Source organism: Aspergillus affinis (assembly GCF_023601865.1).
Source record: "Aspergillus affinis strain CMG 70 chromosome Unknown NODE_106_length_126688_cov_89_299950, whole genome shotgun sequence".
NCBI lineage: Eukaryota > Fungi > Ascomycota > Eurotiomycetes > Eurotiales > Aspergillaceae > Aspergillus > Aspergillus affinis.
Window position 1 is genome coordinate 97,707 of NW_026515887.1, and position 18,858 is coordinate 116,564.

At 48.7% G+C, this 18,858-nt stretch overlaps 6 protein-coding genes across 6 annotated transcripts; 2 read left to right on the forward strand and 4 right to left on the reverse strand.

The window, feature by feature from the left end:
* Nucleotides 1-459: 459 nt before the first annotated feature.
* On the reverse strand, nucleotides 460-2,929 carry KD926_000257 (Pyridoxal phosphate-dependent transferase; the record flags this gene model as incomplete). The annotated part of the gene is made up of 2 exons (XM_053104196.1): nucleotides 460-2,792; nucleotides 2,857-2,929. The coding sequence occupies 2 exons, from the start codon at nucleotides 2,927-2,929 to the stop codon at nucleotides 460-462; spliced, it is 2,406 nt and encodes an 801-aa protein (XP_052952518.1).
* A 1,281-nt stretch (nucleotides 2,930-4,210) lies between these two features.
* KD926_000258 (S-adenosyl-L-methionine-dependent methyltransferase) lies at nucleotides 4,211-5,126 on the forward strand (the record flags this gene model as incomplete). The annotated part of the gene is made up of 2 exons (XM_053104197.1): nucleotides 4,211-4,717; nucleotides 4,779-5,126. 2 exons carry the CDS (start codon nucleotides 4,211-4,213, stop codon nucleotides 5,124-5,126), a joined length of 855 nt encoding a protein of 284 aa, XP_052952519.1.
* Nucleotides 5,127-6,359: 1,233 nt separating this feature from the next.
* On the reverse strand, nucleotides 6,360-7,046 carry KD926_000259 (uncharacterized protein; the record flags this gene model as incomplete). Its single annotated transcript, XM_053104198.1, has 1 exon — nucleotides 6,360-7,046. The coding sequence occupies one exon, from the start codon at nucleotides 7,044-7,046 to the stop codon at nucleotides 6,360-6,362; it is 687 nt and encodes a 228-aa protein (XP_052952520.1).
* Nucleotides 7,047-8,341: 1,295 nt separating this feature from the next.
* KD926_000260 (ABC transporter ATP-binding protein) lies at nucleotides 8,342-12,559 on the reverse strand (the record flags this gene model as incomplete). Its single annotated transcript, XM_053104199.1, has 10 exons — nucleotides 8,342-9,013; nucleotides 9,062-9,371; nucleotides 9,426-10,131; nucleotides 10,188-10,764; nucleotides 10,829-10,984; nucleotides 11,033-11,459; nucleotides 11,519-12,120; nucleotides 12,171-12,225; nucleotides 12,296-12,483; nucleotides 12,539-12,559. 10 exons carry the CDS (start codon nucleotides 12,557-12,559, stop codon nucleotides 8,342-8,344), a joined length of 3,714 nt encoding a protein of 1,237 aa, XP_052952521.1.
* A 353-nt stretch (nucleotides 12,560-12,912) lies between these two features.
* KD926_000261 (trichothecene 3-O-acetyltransferase) lies at nucleotides 12,913-14,262 on the forward strand (the record flags this gene model as incomplete). Its single annotated transcript, XM_053104200.1, has 1 exon — nucleotides 12,913-14,262. One exon carries the CDS (start codon nucleotides 12,913-12,915, stop codon nucleotides 14,260-14,262), a length of 1,350 nt encoding a protein of 449 aa, XP_052952522.1.
* A 527-nt stretch (nucleotides 14,263-14,789) lies between these two features.
* KD926_000262 (bZIP transcription factor) lies at nucleotides 14,790-15,553 on the reverse strand (the record flags this gene model as incomplete). Its single annotated transcript, XM_053104201.1, has 3 exons — nucleotides 14,790-15,172; nucleotides 15,225-15,493; nucleotides 15,540-15,553. The coding sequence occupies 3 exons, from the start codon at nucleotides 15,551-15,553 to the stop codon at nucleotides 14,790-14,792; spliced, it is 666 nt and encodes a 221-aa protein (XP_052952523.1).
* Between the last annotated feature and the right edge of the window lie 3,305 nt (nucleotides 15,554-18,858).

Below are 18,858 nucleotides of genomic sequence, written 5' to 3' on the forward strand. Positions count from 1 at the left end.
GGGGTACCTAGCCTCGTCCTCATTATGATTACGTAAACTATAGCCTACTCGTGCCCTCCGTCGAGGACGTCCCAATACGAAGCAGTCATCTGTTTGTTGCTGCTGTCTCTCGATCTCGTCAAGATGGCAGCCCAGGCAAATGAGATCAAAGATCCTCTCGAGAAATGGTTGGCAGAAACAACGTGCCAGAAAAGACAACCTAACGGACTCTGCGTGGCGTCTAGTTTACCGAGGCCACATCATCTCAGCGTACATTCGCTAGCTATGTCATGGAAACATATATATAACTATTCATAGTTTCATGTCAGACCAGCCAACAATCGTTTAATTTAACCTCAGAAGTCACATAGCACAGCATTCATTCAAATAAAGCGGGCTCAATAACACCATAAATCAAACAGGCAATCGTTTCTCGAAAGAAATTTGGTCCTGACTGGTGTCCATGATGGGTCTTGGATCTTAGATCTGAACGATCTGACCCGTGTGGATTGGCAACATTCCACTATCCTTGCTCCTCAAGTATATATCGTCCTCAACACTAGGCATCCAAACCATCTTCACCATGGGACTGGTAGCCTCAAACACCTCGGGGCCTTGTCTTTCAGCGGTAATTTCTATTGGTTTCATACGTGCGTAGTGGCAATCAGTACCTGTCTGTCTCTCGTCAATGCGTAGTAAACAGTGTTTCTGAGGGCCGCAGGCCGGATCAGAAACGGCTAGCACATTAGCACGTAAAGTTTCGCTCAGGGCTACCGGGGGCGATCGTGGCTTTTCTGCTTGCAGGTCTTCGGCTGGTTCTGGTTCTGGTTCTATTCCATGCCTTGGGGGTCGGGCGATGATAGGACTCCGTTGGGAGCGGACGATGACTTCGGGCAATTGAGTCTGCGAAGACCGTTCCAATAGGCCCGGGGGGCTTCCTGGGTCCGAGAACCTTGCCAGGGTGCAGCGAACGCCCGTTGCGGCAGTGAAGAAGCTGATGATATCGGGAGAGTGGTAGACCCGAACTTGGTGGATGGCGTTGCTCGAGGTGTCTTGCACATTACGGATGGACATGGCCCAGGGATATTTCTTCTCGTCCTCCTCGGAGAGTGGGATCTGCAGAACATCCCTGAGCCTAGGCTGGCTTTGCAGCGAGCGATGGACAGAGATACGCATTGTCCCACTGCTCGCATCGATCTGGGGTTTGATGAATAACAGACGTGCAGCCTGTTTCTGATCCAGAATGCATCCGTGCTCCAGATTTACCAGACACCATTCTCGGTCCCATCGTAGACCAGACGAGGTTACCTGCCAGGGCATCTTATCTGGGATCAGATACGCACAGCAGCCGCGGATAGGGTAGATCATCAATGTATGGAGGTACAGGGTATTCGGGGATGCTAAAGGCAGAGGCTCTAGTGGAGGAAACGAAGCAGCCCCAGCAAGACTGTGTATAAACTTGGCGAAGTACTCCACATCTCCCAGTGTGCTCATGGCACCCATGCTCACGCGGATGATTCCGGATGGTTTATGGCCGACTAGAACGTTGCGACACCCACATCGAACACCCGCCGTGTAATTCCGGAAGAGCTCCCAGTCCTCCAGGTGTAATGCCTTTGCCAGGCCCCCGGGGTTGCACACCGCGCCGGTACGAAGATGGATTCGGTGCTCGTTGGCAACTTCCTCAACACGAGATAGACGTAGCCATCGCTCATCCTCAGACCGAACATTGAAGGCAATAATAGACCCCTGTGTCTTGCTGTCGCCGTAGCGTACATTGGGATCCTGATAAAATTCGCACATCTTGGCGCCGTTTGTATGACGCAGGGAGGAAAGAAGCTCGAAAAGGTGCGCTGTAAGACGGGAGGTATGACGGGAGACATGCTCCTGGGAGATGAAAAGCTTCTCGTGGGTATTGAGGGCACAGCCAAGCGCAATGATACTGTGAAATGGGACGGTGCCGTCCTCAAGAGCCTCGTGGATGTCTGTAGTCTTTCTGGAATGCCAGGGAAGGTCCGAGCAAATCACCATCTCAACAGTGCCTCCACCAAAGTATGACCGTTGAAGGAGAACGTTCGCTGATTGCTTGCGCACGATTAGGCCACCCAGGTCGGGGAAGCCAAATATCTTATAGAAGCTGACAACTGTAAAGTCGGGTGCTGTTTCTGGGTCACGAAGACAGTCCAGCGGCGCCATGGATGCTAGTGCCGCAGCATCCAAGAGTGTGAGAACCCTCTGGTGCGGTGCGTATTCTGATTCTCGCAACCGTGTGGGCCAGTCAAGGGGCAGGCGTCGCCCGGTCATGTTGGACTGTCCCGGGTAGGCGAACAGGCCAACTTGAAACGTCTTGGACGTCTGCCCCGGGCATCTGTTATCGTCTTCCTTGGAAGTCTCTGCCTTCAACCACGAATCGACTTCCTTGTCCGACAAGAAGCAATGCTGTCCGCCATCGGCCAGTTCCCGTCCGCCTACGATACTAGTGTGAGACTCCATATGGTATCCAAACCAGAGCCCTGGGCCCCTGAACATGTTCGTCGGGCTTTTGGAAACGGGAAAATCCCTCAGTGCCTCGAGAACAAGCCGGACCGCCGCCGTAGCATTCAGCACGAAGACCAAGTCGAAGTGCTCAGGGTCAGCGTGGAAAAATTCCAAAGTACGCTTCCGGACCTCTTCAACCTTCTGGGTAGAGAGTTGAGAAGATCTTGCGTCACTGTGCGGATTACCCAGCAGGTTGACTGACATCTCGTTAACGAAGCTTTTGAGGGCTGACTGTGCGTAGAGAGTGGCCCCAGTATGGTCTAGATACACCTCCCCTGAAGATAGGCGTTAGCGTGGAGTCTTTCCTCATTTCTTCTTGGAGTATAGATATATAGACACCTTCGAGCATCGGATACTCTGTCTCCCGTAATGCATCGGCATTGTAGGTCTTCCAGTCCGACTCAAGCTCCATAATGGTATGTTATAATTGCTTCGCTTGTTAAAAGAGCTAAAGATGATACCAATGAATGATTTGAAAGGCGTCAGAACCAGGGATAGTCGAACCACGCTCGTTATTGTGCGCTCTTTTAAGCACCTCCCCTCGTATTCTATCTCCTATAGGCATTCGCAATAATTACCATGGGTATTAAATGCTAGAATAACCTTTAAAACGTCATTTAGATTCCTTAACTTGCCACGATCCCGGCTTTCGAAGGGTTGCATTTGTTAAGGCAAGGAGGGTGAGGTATTTTGTGAGACGCAGAATCGGCCAATTGCTGAGTCGAATTTGATATTTCCGGGGGCAAGAGGGTTAAAGCACCACCCATAAGATACTGCAAGAGTAGTCATCGTATGGAGGAGATGGGGGCTATGTCATCCACGTCCATAGTGAACAGAATGGTAATCTTGTTAGGTGCGAGCCCAGTGGTTGATTGATGGGTTGATTGTGTCACCTGGCGGTTTTCATCTCCCAAACCATGCGATCTCCCCCTCCAATTCAATCTACGAATGACCTACCGCCTCTCTAGAGTGCTTCCATTCTTGTCTGTTTACATTGGTGTGAAACAGGAATCTATTGATTTCGCCACCTGCACTTCTAATGCTGCTGATATCGCCGCTGACCAAGTTATGGGGCCTAGTGTTTTTACATTAAGAATCTAATACAGTTAAGATTAATTCGCAGTAATTAGGGTTATTAGTAAATGAGCCAATTCGAGAGTCTGCCCATAGTAGATAGTGATCCATTGCCATACTCCATGCTGAATACCGCCTTCCGTATTCGGCCACTTCCCCCGGGATTTCGCACCAACTCTTTCCCGCCTGGGACTAGTGTCGAAGCTTATTTCATAGATGGGATTCGCAGCCTCTCGAAAGTTGATATCCTGACCACCTTTTCGATCAGGGATCTTTCCTTTTTGCATGCATTTCCCCTGCAAAATCAAGTTATTCGCCATAGTTTGGCTTTATTGCGTGCTCAGGCACATCAAGCAAGGTATTTGATGAAATACTGCAAACACGGTCAAGTTGATCCGATCATCCGACCGACATGTCCCACTGCTCTGAACTACACGCATGACGTAAGAAATGTGTGTACGTAAAGGAATTGGATGTGCTCAGATATAAATTAAACCTATCAACCTGTGCATCATATCTGAACCACAGGACATCAATCCCGCCGAACCTGACCAGATTCTGAACCATTTTTCACCTATACCTTGTTTGAAAAATAGGCAATCACTCTCTACCTCCGAACATGGGAGACCCGCAGACCAACGGTAAACCTCTCACCGAGGATAGCAGACTTCGTCTGCTAGAGCATTTCAGTGGCGAGGGTCCACCTCCTAACGATCGCTGGTCGACATTATGGGACGCAGGCGACTTCCTCCCTTGGGACCAGGGGAGACCCAATCCAGCCCTTACGGATGTCATGCAAGACCGTCAGGACCTTGTTGGCTCATCACCATTGGTCGCAGAGAATGGAGAGCTCCGACGTAAGCGGGCCTTCGTGCCGGGCTGTGGCCGCGGCTACGACGTTCTCCTCCTGGCTAGCTTGGGCTACGACGCCTATGGCCTTGAAGTATCCACGACGGCAGTGGAGAAGGCACAAGCTTGGGCTGAGGAGCATGCGGCCGACTATCCCATACGGGATGAGACAGTTGGTCGCGGCAAGGCGAAGTTCATCCTCGGTGACTTCTTCGGTAATGAATGGATTCAGCAAGCTGATGGAGTTGATAAATTCGAATTCATCTACGACTATACTGTAAGCCAATACTTCTTTTTGTCGGTTTCGTGTTTGAGGTTAACTGATCACAACACACCAGTTCTTCTGCGCACTCAGTCCTGAGTTACGCCCGGCGTGGGCTCTTCGCTTATGGGATCTCCTGTCAACGCATCATGATAGTTTAATCGTCTGCGTGGAGTTTCCCACATTTAAGAAACTGTTCTTTGGTGGTCCGCCCTATGCTGCGCCTTCTTCCGCCTACTTGACACATTTGGGCAATCCAGGAAAGAAGGTTTGGTATGACTTTGAGGGGGGCGCAATGGTCTCTCAGGACGAAGAACTAGGCCAGGGAATTGGCTTTCGGAGAATCGATCACTGGAAGGCAGCTCGGTCACACGAAATGGGGAAGGGTACGGACTGGGTTAGTGTCTGGAAACGTTCGATATGAAGGATTCCTTCGACTAAAGGAGGGTGCAAGTATGTCGTTGCGATTGGGTAGTGACTGCGTGTGTTAGTCTGACAAGGATCTTATTATCGTAAACCCTAGCCAAACTGGAAGTCATGCAGGGCTTTTGGCCATAGCCGTGGCTGAACCGACCCACCCACCGGCTTCCGCCGGTGGGTGGTCTGCAGCGCAATGGAATTTTCACCGCAAAGGAAGAAATGAAGCAATTCGTATTAATTTGAATATATCAATCGACCACGTGGAGGATCGTAAAAAGCAATATTATCAATAGAATCATTAGGCGATTCTGCATTAGGGACTGCAAGTTGGAGGCGGTAAACAGCCGTATTTCTCTTTATACGCCTTTTTCAACTTCTTCTCTTTGCTGGCAGCCTCTTTCGCCCTTCTATTCGCGATAGAGCCATTTGCATCCTTAATACTCAATATTCCGCTATCCGAAAGGCCCTTTACTTCTCGCTTGGTCGATTTTCGCTTGCGCGGGCCCAAAAGCGCCTCTATTCGTTGAAGAGTAGTGATCGTATTCGCGAGATCTTCACATTGAATCTTCGCATGGTGTAGGGTACGCTCAAGGTTGTGTTTGACCTTCGGGGTCAAGATTTGAGAGATCTTTTTCTCATTTTTCTGAACCTGTATAGAGCTTCTTAGAGGCGTATTTTCAACGCTTGAAGAGACAGGACTCGGAGGACGCGTAGTCTCTCCATACGGCCGAAGATCAGGCGCTGATATCAACGGAATCGGCGGTAGAGGATCTTCAAGCGCTTCAATGATTGACGATCCATTTGGAGGGAAGATTCCGCGTTCTTTAAAGGATTCTCGTATACGCCGTTGCTTGAAGGTTTCCGCGCGCGCGGCCACGATATGCTTCAAAAAAGTTGCTTTATCTCCGGGCTTCCCGGTCCTCTGAGATAACTCATTATTGTTCTTTTTGAATTTCTGTTTATATGCAAGAAAAGGGGTCCCATCAAGGTGTTGGCAGATCTGCGTTGTATGAGATAAAAAACAGAAAGGAATAATCTCGTAGGTCTCGCAGAGTTGAAGAAATTCAACTGTTTTATGGGAAGTATGACCGTCAAAGATAATCACGCGTTTTTCTCCTTTTTTTGTACGATTCAGTGTTTCCTTGTGAGATAAGCGAAGCCATTCAAGCGCGAGTTTATTGTTGATATAGCCTTTTTCTGATACTGCAGTATAGAGGTCAGGCAGATCCTCGTGATATCAGCTTTCCATAAACTTCTTGCCTTTAAAGATAAAAAGCGGCTTCTTGATCCAGCCGTCTGCAGAGATGCATTCAAGCGCTGTAATATTTTCAGAATGCTCAGATTCGGCAAGATCACAAACTCTGCCTTTCCTAGTCAGGACGTTTTGACGCTTTCCTTTGCCTGGTTGAAAACCGCATTCATCGAAATTGTATACGAGGCGCGCGGGAAGGCCCTTAAGCACGTTGGAGAGCTGATCATACCAGAATTGGAGCAGTCCAACATCTTCGGCATCTAATCGCTTCTTTTCCTTCGGTTTTTGAACTACCTTTTCCAATTTGAGATGATCAGGAAGCCTCTGGTTGAAGCGATAGGCCCATGTTGTAGAGACGCGTTGATCCGATCCCGTACGCTGCAAGGTCCGATTTGCCATCTCTTCAACCATCGATATCGTGATAGGAAGATAAAGATCATCCATACGGATGATCCTCCGCTTCAAGGCTTCCTCCTGATACTCATTGAGCGTTTTATTTTGTGGGATTCGAGCAGTACGAGGCGATCGATTCTCGGAAGCGCGTCCGTGGAGTGTACGGTAGGGAACATCGAAATCTCGCGCGACTTTTGCGATAGAGAGATTTTTATTGCAGCGAGCGTACTCAGCGGCTTCATTTATACGTTCTTCTCGAATTTTGCAAGATTTAGGCATGCTTGGTGGTTTGTATGGCTTCAAAATGATAAAAATATGAACTTCTTCCTTTGCGGTGAAAATTCCATTGCGCTGCAGACCACCCACCGGCTTCCGCCGGTGGGTGGGTCGGTTCAACCACGGCTAAATAGAAACTTCATTCACGCTAGGCAATCAATCAGAGTGTGACAACCTCAGGAATGAAGAAATGATCTTTATTGTAGGCTAGTTATGAAACACTAGGTTGAGGAAAGAAGAAGAAGAAAATAGTGATTTACTGTATGATTCAGTAAACAAAACCCACTGTGTGAGACAAACGAGCCAAACAGTGCAAACTATGCATATACCCTGGTATAGGGCATTGCTGCATGCTCAGGACGTCACAGTTGATATAAATAAGTGCACATATTTGAGCAGAAGAGAGGAGATTCGCAAGGGGCTATTAGAAAAGATACAATCGCAAACCACCACCCATAGTAGCATAGGAGAGCGAGACATTAATTGAAGCAGCAATAGTAGCGCAAAACGAAAGGGAGATATTTGATTTGGATCCAGGCCCGGCGCGTTGATAATTTGTGTATTTAGAAGAAAAGAAGGCCAAAGTGACGGTTACGCCGTGGCGCACGCACAGCGGGACGGTGCGGATGGGCAGAAAGGCAGATATGTCGATTGTTGATTTATCATAATCCAGGTGGTCACATTATATATATACATATTTTCATCTCTGTCACATTGTTTCAGCCACCGAGAACGAATATATATGAAGCAGTTCCGCGGCTGTAATAGAGTTGTCCTCAGGTCAATCAACATCAATTAATCTGGCTATCATGGCTTTACCATTACCGCTGTCGACTCAATACTGCTTTGTTTTCAAGGACTGACACTCACTCCAGGCCAGCATACTTTACAAGACTGTCTCACAGGTTGGACTGATAAGTGAGATCCGGTGCTTGAGAAGTTCGATGACAGATGAAGTTAGTGTACTCGATAGAGCAGTCACATGTTTGTGCCAATATCAGAGCAGAGAGCAAGGTCCACAAGTGGGAACCGACTGGAGAGTAGAAGAGGTTGTGGAAACATAGAACTCCATTCGTGAGAGGGGTCATCACTTGGTATGACCAAACTCGGTTTCACCAAGGCTTTCAACAAATGTGGCAACTGCATTGGTCGGAGGAAAACATAACATTGATCCACGGAGTCCTCCATCGCAATTCCTGGCCAGTTTGTCACCTGTAGAGTGCATATCTTACCCTTATTACAGCCAGTGTCTTGGGGAACAAGGTGTATCGGCATTTTAGGTACTAGGAGTGGACAATTCAGGACGCCGATTGACCCAAGCTCTGTCCCATGCTCATTTCAAAGTACAGGCCTCTCAAATTGAGCAGCTTAGAATGACTTCCCGACTCAACAATGTGACCCTTTGAAAAGACGAAAATGCAATCAGCGTCCCTGATAGTACTTAGACGGTGCGCCACTGCAATAGTCGTCCGACCATCCGAAGCCCGGTCGATTGCAGCCTGGACCACCTTCTCACTTTCCGTATCTAAGGCGCTTGTGGCCTCATCCAGAAGCAGGAGACGTGAGTTCCGTATAAATGCCCTGGCAATTGCAATCCGCTGTCTCTGGCCTCCTGAGAGCTGCGTGCCCAGAGCACCACAGGGGGTGTTGAGCCCCTCGGGTAAAGAAAGGATGAAGTCGTGGATGTTTGCCGATTCAGCAGCTGCCATAATGGCCTCGTCAGATGGTGGAATGGACGAAACGTGGCCAAGAGCTATATTGTCCCGAATCGATCCTTGGTAGAGTACTGGTTCTTGCTGGACGAGAGCAATGTCGGACCGGTAGAGGCTCAGATTTCTTGCAGTCGCATCAGAATTATCGTATAAAATCCTCCCAGAAGTCGGCTCATAGAAGCGCTCCAGCAAATTGATTATTGTGCTCTTACCAGAGCCGGAGGGACCAACGAAGGCAACAAATGTGCCAGGCTCAACCTACAATATTAAAAGTGGATCCTCCGAGGAACTCAGGAGCAAACTTACATGTGTATCAATGTCCTGTAAGACTTGTAAAAGTGGGCGCTGTGGATATGCAAAATAAAGTTCCTGCAGGTCGATAGCTGCGCCACGTCCATCTCCTGTCTCATCTTTCTCAGAAGGGCTATCTTCCATACTGGGATTGACATGCGATCTTATGGTCAATATATAGTTGATTGCGGTACGTGCCTTCGTGATACTTGTAGTGAATTGGAAAAACATGGCAGCCGCTTCCCCAGAGAAGATGACCGCTATGAAAACCGTGAAGAACTGGATGGAACTATACTCGCCTGTCGATAGAAGTTGACCGCCATACCTGGCAAAGTTAGCAAAAACACTTTACAACAAAACTGTAGCGTAGAGCACTTACCAGAAGCCAAGTGCCATCGCCAAAAATGATATGGACTGGCTGAGTGAGTACCAGAACATATTCCAAACCAAAACCTTCAATGATCTCTCAGCAATCCCCTGTAGAGAATGGCTGAACTTATCGATCGTACAGCCTTCTAGCGCAAGGGAGGCAACGGTGCGTATTGCAAGAGTGGCTTCCGTAGCATGTCCAGCGCTGTTAGCAAACCGTTCGTTGGTATCCTCATCCAATTTGGATTCAAGACGAATTCTCACGTAACCTGCCGCCAGTAATGGAGGCAGAGCACCAAAGGTAAGTACAAGGCCCAATTTCCAGCCGATTGCTATAGCCAGAACACAACTAGAGACCACGTTGACGATGTTAACAAAAATCATCCCGAGGTTCATAGAAAAAAGTTCCATGATATTCTGTGGTTCAGCAGACAAGCGCGACACCAGGGCGCCGGTAGAATGAGCTTGATAGTCGAAGAATGCCATGTCCTGCCGCATAATGTTGCTGAAGAGTTCAAGACGATAGCTCTTGAGGATGTGCTGGGCTACAACATTGCTCACCCAGCCGAAAATCGCGTAAGCCAGCACATTCGCCAGTGCCACCACAAAGAACATAAGGGCGTAGAAATCTCCACGACTACTTGAACCATCCTCTCGATTATCGAAGGCATTTATAGCCCTAGAAAAGATAATCGCGATAGCAGGATAAGTCAGGCCTTAGAGATTAGCTTTTGTCACCCCCATTCAAATTAAACTTTGCGTGCCTACTTACCTGCATCCAGGCAGCATGCGAAACCGATGGTCAAGATTGGCCATAAAGCCCGCTGCTCATGGAGAACGATGGCAACGCAAGTTGCTAGTCTGTAACGTAGTCTACTTTCGCGTTTCTCGGGAGCAGCCGACACCGAGTTCGCTGAGTTCGTAATAGAGGGGACCTCCGTTAGTTCCGAACCTAGGTCACTGCCATCTTGAACTTTATCCTGCTGACTGGTATCCACGGCGCCGTGTGTTAGATTCTGAGCCTGGACAAGTCTTGCGAACTGGCCGCCTTGAGCAATAAGCTCGCTATAAGTGCCCTGCTCGATAACTTCACCATGCGACATGACCACAATGTTGTCAGCATTGCGGATAGTAGACAGGCGGTGTGCGATCACAACCATCGTCCTTTCAGAGGCTACGTTATTCAACGCTTTTTGTACCTCTCGTTCTGCATTTGGATCCAATGCACTTGTAGCCTCGTCCAGCAGGAGAATGCGGGGATTCGAAATGATGCTGCGCGCAATGGCGATCCGTTGTTTCTGACCTCCGGAAAGCATGGAACCGCGTTGCCCAAGCTGGGTATCGTAACCCTAGGCCAAGTTTCATGGTAAGTAAGTATGTATTGTAATAATACCAGGTGAGACTGCTAGGTACCTCCGGTAATTGGTCGATAAAGTCGTGGGCAAAAGCCGCCTTGCAAGCTTCCTGAACAAGTCTTTGCTTCTCGCTTCGCGGTAGGCCTCTCAGTTCTGTCGATGCTAGCCCGTGTTCTACGTTCTCAAATATACTTCCGCTGAATAAAATAGGCTCCTACTACAAGTTAACAAAGAGTTAAGCTGAGAATTATGGTGTTCCTACCTGCTGGACCAGGCGAACGTTAGTCCGTAGCCAGTTCAAATTCAAATCTTCAATCTTGTGGCCGTCCAGTGTGACTGCACCCGTAGAAGGCGCGTACCATCGCTCGATAAGACCGATGATAGTGCTTTTACCGGAACCGCTCGTGCCGACTAACGCGGTAGTCTTGTTGGCTGGGATTGACAAACTCAATCTCTTTAAGATCGGCACACTCAATCGAGATGGATACGAAAAGGTAACATCGTGGAATTCAATACATCCATGACAGCTGTCGGGTTTGATACCTCCAGATGACAGAGGGTCAATCTTGGATACGCGATCAATGATCCGAAATATCTCATCTGCGGCCGCAGCAGCCTTAGAAATCTGGACAATTTGCGGCGCCACCTGCGTGAGAGCCTGAGCTGCGACGACCATGGCAAAGATGACACTACACCATAGGTTGTCAATATACCATATCTAGCAGCTGTGAAGTTATTATGTACTCACGTGACAACTTTTCCTGACTCGCTGATTTCGCCGCTCGCGTATCTGCGGATGCCTTGCCAGAAGGCAAGAGCATATCCCGCGTAGATGCAGAAGAATTCGAATGAATATAAGACGGCTAGGATGGGCGATTTTTTGTGTCCAACCGATTTCGCTTGCTCCAGGATCGCCTCGTATCGCTTGGACATGAAGTCATATGTCCAAAAAGCATGGACGTTGCGGATGCTCGAAAGTACCTCTTCAGCCACCAGGCCGGCTTTCGCGTAAAGACCCATGGCCTCCTGCTCATACTTGGTATCCATCGCGAGAGTCACCATTGTAACGATAAGACTCGTCGGCACAATGCACACAATGATAAGTGTGAGCTTCCACTGCACCGAGAAGGATACTACGAACGCAGTCACGAATGTCGATACCGCCTGGATAATTAAACCAAGTTTCTCGGAGATGCCACCATTGACAAGGTTGCCATTAGTAGTAATCTGACCAGTGATGGAGCCTGCCTCCGGAGAATCGAAGTAGCCAACCTCCTGGCGTAGTACCCCTTGCAAGAAGCTCACTCGGAGGTTCTTAGTTGTGCGAATTGCAGAAATAGAAACGAGGACCTGGCAAGATTAGCTAATCCTTAGACATATCAAAGACTAATACCACTGACATTCCAAGTATATGTCAAGACGAACTTGGCAATAAAGAGGTAGATGAACCAAAGCCTGGAGCCCGTGTCAGTAACCATGCTGAATGTGGGACTTGAGCCAGGAAAGGTTCGATGAAGGAGCTTACGTGTAGTCCATCACGTCAGAGCGGAATTTCACTGGGCTGAGCGCTCCGGCGGCGAAGTCGTTGAAGACAGACACGACTTTACCGAAGATTAGGTCCATCAAGGGGAGCAGTGTGCCAGAGGCTATCATGCAGACAAAGGCGATAACATTGAGAGCCCATCCCAGGCGATCATTGTAGGTGAACACCCGCTATCACATAGTAATGTCAGTCACGGAGCGGGAGATGTGACGGCCCAGTCCTTACCAAGTAGCTTTTCACCGGCATCGACGTGGCTGGCCCTGGGTCCAATTAATCCTCGTTGTATCCCTATTGTGCAACTCCATCCAACGGGAGATGTAGGAGACGCAGTATTGACCGAAATGATTTGCCATATGCCTATATGGAACGGAACGTGCCTATATACTTGCAGTTTCTTGTTCCGGTTAACGCTGAATTTTTAAAGTTGCGGCGGATCGCCCAATTTCGGATAAGCCCCATACCTACTCATTATGAGTCATAGTGCATAGGTTGCGAATCAGTGGGTGGCTTGATGGAATGGCCCCACAGGGGGTCCTGGGAGAATTTGGCACAAATTGGTCACCTATCCGCCAAATTCTCACTTCGCATACCCCTGCGCCATGGATGAATGTCTTGATATTTTTGGTCAACAGACTTTCACGATCAATATTCAGTCATGTTTCTGCTTTTCTCTTCCTGATGCTTCCGCTCCTGCACAGTCAGTGGTTATCAACACTCTTGCCCGAGGCCTTGAGCGACTTCATGCAAGTTTTCCGTGGTTATCAGGACAAGTCGTTAATGAGGGCTCGGGCGATGGCGATACAGGCCGGTTCTTGATTAGGCCGCTGGAAAATGTGCCGAAGCTGGTAGTGAAAAATCTTCAGCCTGACTCCTTGGTAGCGACTATGGAAGTCCTGCGGCGTGCTAATTTCCCAATGAGTATGCTCGATCAGGACATTCTGGCGCCGCGGAAGATTTTCCCCGAAGACAATTCGGAATCAGCACCCGTGTTTCTCGTTCAGGCAAATTTTAATGCTGGTGGTCTCCTTCTTACATTCGTCGCACAGCACAATGCCATGGATGCTATCGGCTTAGGCCACATTATCCATCTCTTTTCAAAGGCTTGCCGGAATGAATCGTTCAACGACCAGGAACTTCGATGCACCAATCTTCCCCGCCGAAATATCGTTCCGCTGCTCGAACACAGTGACATGATGGGTGCCGAGCTTGATCGTTACATTGTCAAAACCGCGCCATACAGTAACCCGTCTGGCGTGCGAGGGTCTCTTCTACCGAATTGTACATGGACGTCATTCAAATTTTCGCATTGCTCTCTGATAAGACTGAAATTGGTCGCCATGGGATCTCTCACATCACCGTCCTTTGTCTCTACAGATGATGCTCTCACCGCCTTCATCTGGCAATCTGTCGCTCGAGTCCGTCTGCTCCGATTGGACCCTTCTATACGCTCTACTCTCATGCGCGCCGTTGATGTGCGGGGCCTTCTCGGGATCTCTCCGTTCTATCCGGGACCCATTCAAAGCAATGTATACACTGGGTTTACCCTTCAAGAGTTGACTGAGGAGTCCTTAGGAGGTGTTGCTTTGCGGCTTCGATCAGCCTTAAACGACAAATCCCGTTTGGCGAACCACACGCGCGCCGTTGCAACCTTTCTCAGTTGCACATCCGACAAGAGTATTTTCTCCTTTGGCGCAAAGCTCGATACCACAACGGATCTTATTCTCAGTTCGTGGGCGAAAGTGGAGAGCTATCGCTTTGACTTCAATCTTGGTTTGGGGTTGCCCGAGGCTGTGCGGAAGCCAAGATGTAATGAGGTAGAGGGGTTGACCTTCGTATTGCCGAAGACTCTTGAAGGCGAGATCGTAGTTGCATTATGTTTGCGGCTTGAAGATATAGAAAGGCTACGGTGTGATGCTGATTTCATCAAGTATGCGGAGTACATTGGGTAGGGCTAGTCCGTAATGAGAGACCAGACAAACTTTGGACACCGAGACCGCCAATCTGCTACTGCAATAGATAGTTCTGAACAGTTTTTAAGACTTGTAGGCGGGCAGATGTCATGATTCGTTACCTCGCCGTGGATTGTGTGGCCACTCTAATAGAAACATCCAGACGACACATCTTCCACTTTCCGAATGTTGTTGGTAGAACACAATCTTTGGCAAACAGTGCAGCAAACAATTGACGACTATTTTCATGACCCGTTTGATATGGGGTGACTGAAAGATAGCATATATTCCTTCGGCGCAACCGATACATTTTAGATTTAAAGCTGTGGTAACGCCTACGTCTGCAGCGGATCTGCCGACTTCTAATACACTACCACCTATTCAAGTTCTTTCTCCACTAGCACTGCTAGGCAGCTTGTAACCACCCCTGCTATATGTGCAAGAAACAAGGCAACATTACTAGCACCGCTTCAACCATATGAACCTATTGGTGGCCGTCATCACTCCAACTGTCTAGACTATAATTGTCAGGCGCCCCGGCCCACTATGCTCTTTAATAGATCTGCTTCCGCCTCCTTCGATGCCAATCGCAACTTCAATTCGTCCCTCTCCTTGGTCATCTTTTCAAGTGCCTTCTCTAATTGTTCGATTCGTTCAATCTTCTTCTGTCGATATTTCCGTGCTGCAATAGTATTGCGCTCGCGCTTAAGTAGGGCATTTCCCGACTCGGCCTCTCGTTTGCGAGATGCCAGTGGCACGGTGAAGGTAGAACTGCCACCACTAGGCGGGTTTTGTAAGGTCACGCAGGCTGGATTCTCAGCGGACGAGTTGTCATCCTGACTGCACTGGGTGTATGGATAGGGTTGGGTGATATTCGCGGCTGACGGGGAGTGAAGTGACGGAACAAATTCTGCAGCGTCTTAGTCTCATCAACGTCATGTAAAAAAGTTCAAAGTACATACCAGCATCAATTTGAAAATCAGGTACAACAGCGGGTAATGTGTCGGTATTAAGGCTGCCCAGCATACCGTCCTGGCTCCAAAAATCCCAATTCAGGGGGCTAGGAGCTGAGAGAGGAATGCTGACGGTTGGCGGCGTACAGATGGCATACTCGTCCAGACTATGCCACTCGCCTAATCCCGGAAGGCCGGCAGCTGCCGTATAATAACCATGGCCTCCGGGTGAACTATTTGGATTATTCTGGGTCGTATACAGACTCGAGGTCTCCAGGCTGGAACCAGGTAAGGGTTCCGCGTGGGAATGCGTGTCCTGACAACATCGCTGCTTGCATCCTTGCAGAATGTGATCGGCCTCTCAAGAGGCCGGTAAACCAAGTTGTATTTGTTGGGCTGTTGCCGGTAGGAAACTTGCTGTTTAGAGCAAAGGAGAAGGAGGTATCGCCAAGGGCTGAGAGAAAAGGGGGGAAACACTAGCGCCACCACGTGATACATGTCGCCAAGCCCCCTTCGACCCAAATAACTAGTTAACTGATTTGATTTCAGACACACACCCCTCGATTCTAAGCACCGTGCTAAGAATAGATTTACAAGAGCTCTTTCGAATACTCATATGTAGTTCTCGTTCCGGGCACCGTGCCCGGGATCAGGGACGATCGCCCATTGCCGGCCACACTCAACCCGACCGCTAGTTATCTAGAAGGGTTAAGACCCTGCAATGCAACCGCTGCTATCTTGCGCACGTAACTCTCGCTGCCGCTTCTACGGCTCTACTCAAAGCACTGAGGAAGGCCACACTAATTATTGTGCTGCTGCAGCTTCTCATGCCTGCCCCCCAAGATGCCTACACTGCCATGGCCCCTATCCAGCAGACTATGACCTATGCCTCCTCCGGCCTAGCAAACCAGGTTCTCGTTTCACAAAGGCCCAGCAGGCTGAGACCCGTAAGACCTGCTCCTTAACCCTCTCTAAGGCACGGATTGAGAGTAAATGCTGCTCCCGGCCTTCCGCAGCCCCTGCAACCCCTGGGGCCTCGCAGGATCAGGATATGTCTATCGACAGCCATCCTACAACCTCTCTATCCCGCCCAGTTACTCCCCCTCAACAAGGACTAACAGACCCCCCTCCAGTTATAGCTAGAGCAGTACGCTTCGCCACACTACCACTACAAAATCAGTTTGGAATTCTAATGAACGAAAAACTATAAGATTTTTGAACTACCAGACAGATTCTCTCTCAATACTCCAGCTGAATGTAGGCCGCGACGTTACAGCTCATGAAATTACCTTATCCCAGGCATTCTCCAATAGTATCGACATTATCTTGATACAGGAACCTTATATATATAAGGATCTCATCCGCAAGATTACCAAAAGACACCCCTTATACGAATATTTTTCCCCAACTGACAGCTGGGTATTAAGCGGCCGACCTAGAGTCCTTACCTATATCCAAAAAAAAAAAAAGGTATACAGTCCTCTCAGCTCCGCCCTAATATTATCGACCAAGAAGCACTATCAGACTTTCTCCTCCTCCAAATCTCTTCACGTTTAGGGCAATCCACCCTGATCTTCAATATTAACAATGCTCCTGCTACATCCTCGATCAGACCAATGTCACGGACTGTGACCAGCCTCCGAAGACATTCCTTCGTGATAACCTATGACCTAACTACCCGATCGGGACTAGCTTCACAAACTACCTTAGTTTCTTCGTTGAATGCATACCCTACATTCTCGCGATTCCTCATCGCCTGTGTAGCCGTTCGTTACATTCGATGCAGAGCTTCTGGGAGTCTATCAGGGAATACAACTAGCGAGAAAGATAGAAAGTCAAGGACCAATTACTATACTACTTGACTCTCAAGCAGCTATACGCATGCTACAACCTGCAGGATCTGTACCAGGTCAGGCTATAGCTGCTGATATACGCACAGCCGCTCAGGACCTGCTATCTAGGGGCCAGGTCCCGATAATTCAATGGGTCCCAGGACATGCAGGTATAGAAGGAAACGAGAGGGCAGATCAAGCAGCAAAACAAGCAGTAACGCAAACACCGGGTCTAGGCTGCAGAGAGATCTCACTAGCAATTACTCGCAGAACCCGTACAGAGGTACTGAGAGCAAATAGACAACACTGGCTAGAAAATAGCCTAAACCGGAGACTAAAATCGACTCAGAAAACCTATAAGTCTGGGAGAGGCTGGCAACTGGATCCTATAGCAGCATCAGCTACTAAGAGCCTAGCTAGCTGATACTTCCAGATGAAGGTAGGACATGCAGCTATCAGCTCATATCTACACCGCATAAAATCTCGGGAAAGAGCGACCTGCCAAAACTGCCAAGCTCCTAGGGAGACAGTCTCTCATATACTAGTCAGCTGCAGGCAATGGCGATGTCAACGAGAGGTGCTATATACAGCTCTAGATAGAGCGGGAATAGCAAGGCCTTCTGTACAAGAAAACTACCCGGAAAGCAGGCTCTTCAAGGAACCTAAAGCTACTAAAGCCCTACTGGACTTTATAGCTAATACAGACGTGGCCCTTCCCGGAGGTCAACACCAGAAGGATCAACACAGAGCGGAGAGAGACAACGAATAGGGCCTAGAAGCCCTAGAGTAAGCTGAACGAACCGGAGAAGGCTAACAGGAAGGGTAGCCTGGGCACGCCTAGGCTATGCCCATCCTGCTAAAATCCCAAGGAGAACAAGAGCGCTCAAAAGCCCTGCGCGAGAAGGCGGTATGGGGCGAGGAAAAGGAACAGAGTGTAATTAAAACGAGGGGATAGCCCTAGGAACTGATAGGGGCCTGAGGCTAGGCCTTAGGCCGTCGACACACGGTTTGTCATAGCCCCAGGGGCTCGATATGGACAATAAACCTGATTAAATAATAATAATACAATGTAAGTGATACCATTATAATGCCGAATAGTTGGGGCGTACAATCCACCTGTAGCGGGAGCTTTGTCCAATGATCCATTATCGGATGCATTGAGACATGTGCCGGATTTCGTCAGGTCTAGTTGGGAACTGCGATTTATAGCATTGTTAATGTGCGTCCATGTAATGAGGTCCTTGGATGCGAAAATCGGGGGCCCTGGGAAAGTATGGAATGACGAATTGACAATGTAGAACGTGTCTTGAATACGGACGATGGACGGCTCTGGTGCGAACCCCGGGATGATAGGGTTGCGTGCGAGCATTTTTTCGGCGAAATAGAGAAAAAGTAATAAAAATTGGAGAAAAGCAGAAAGGCAAAACGAAAAGCGGATGATCAAGACAGTGAAAGGGGGTGTAGTAGTCGTACCTTAGATCAATCGGTGAAGGTTACAAGTCACAAAAAGGGCATGGCGGATTTTCCGCAATATTAATGCCAATTCCGATCATCCCCAAAGGCAGAAGTCCTTCGTTCTCAAAGCACTATAATAGTTAGATAACCCTGCTTTGACTTCTCCACTCTATGTGTTCGGGATAATGATTGCCGGAACCAAGATGAGAGGAAATAGGCACCGGAGTTATTGTGTCCTTTTCATCAAGAGATTACATGAGAAAGAGAACTTTAGAAGTTACCACACTTATATGCTTCGGGATATTATTATCCAACCGTTAACAGGTGTGGACAGTTCAGTATTATGGCGTTTCCCG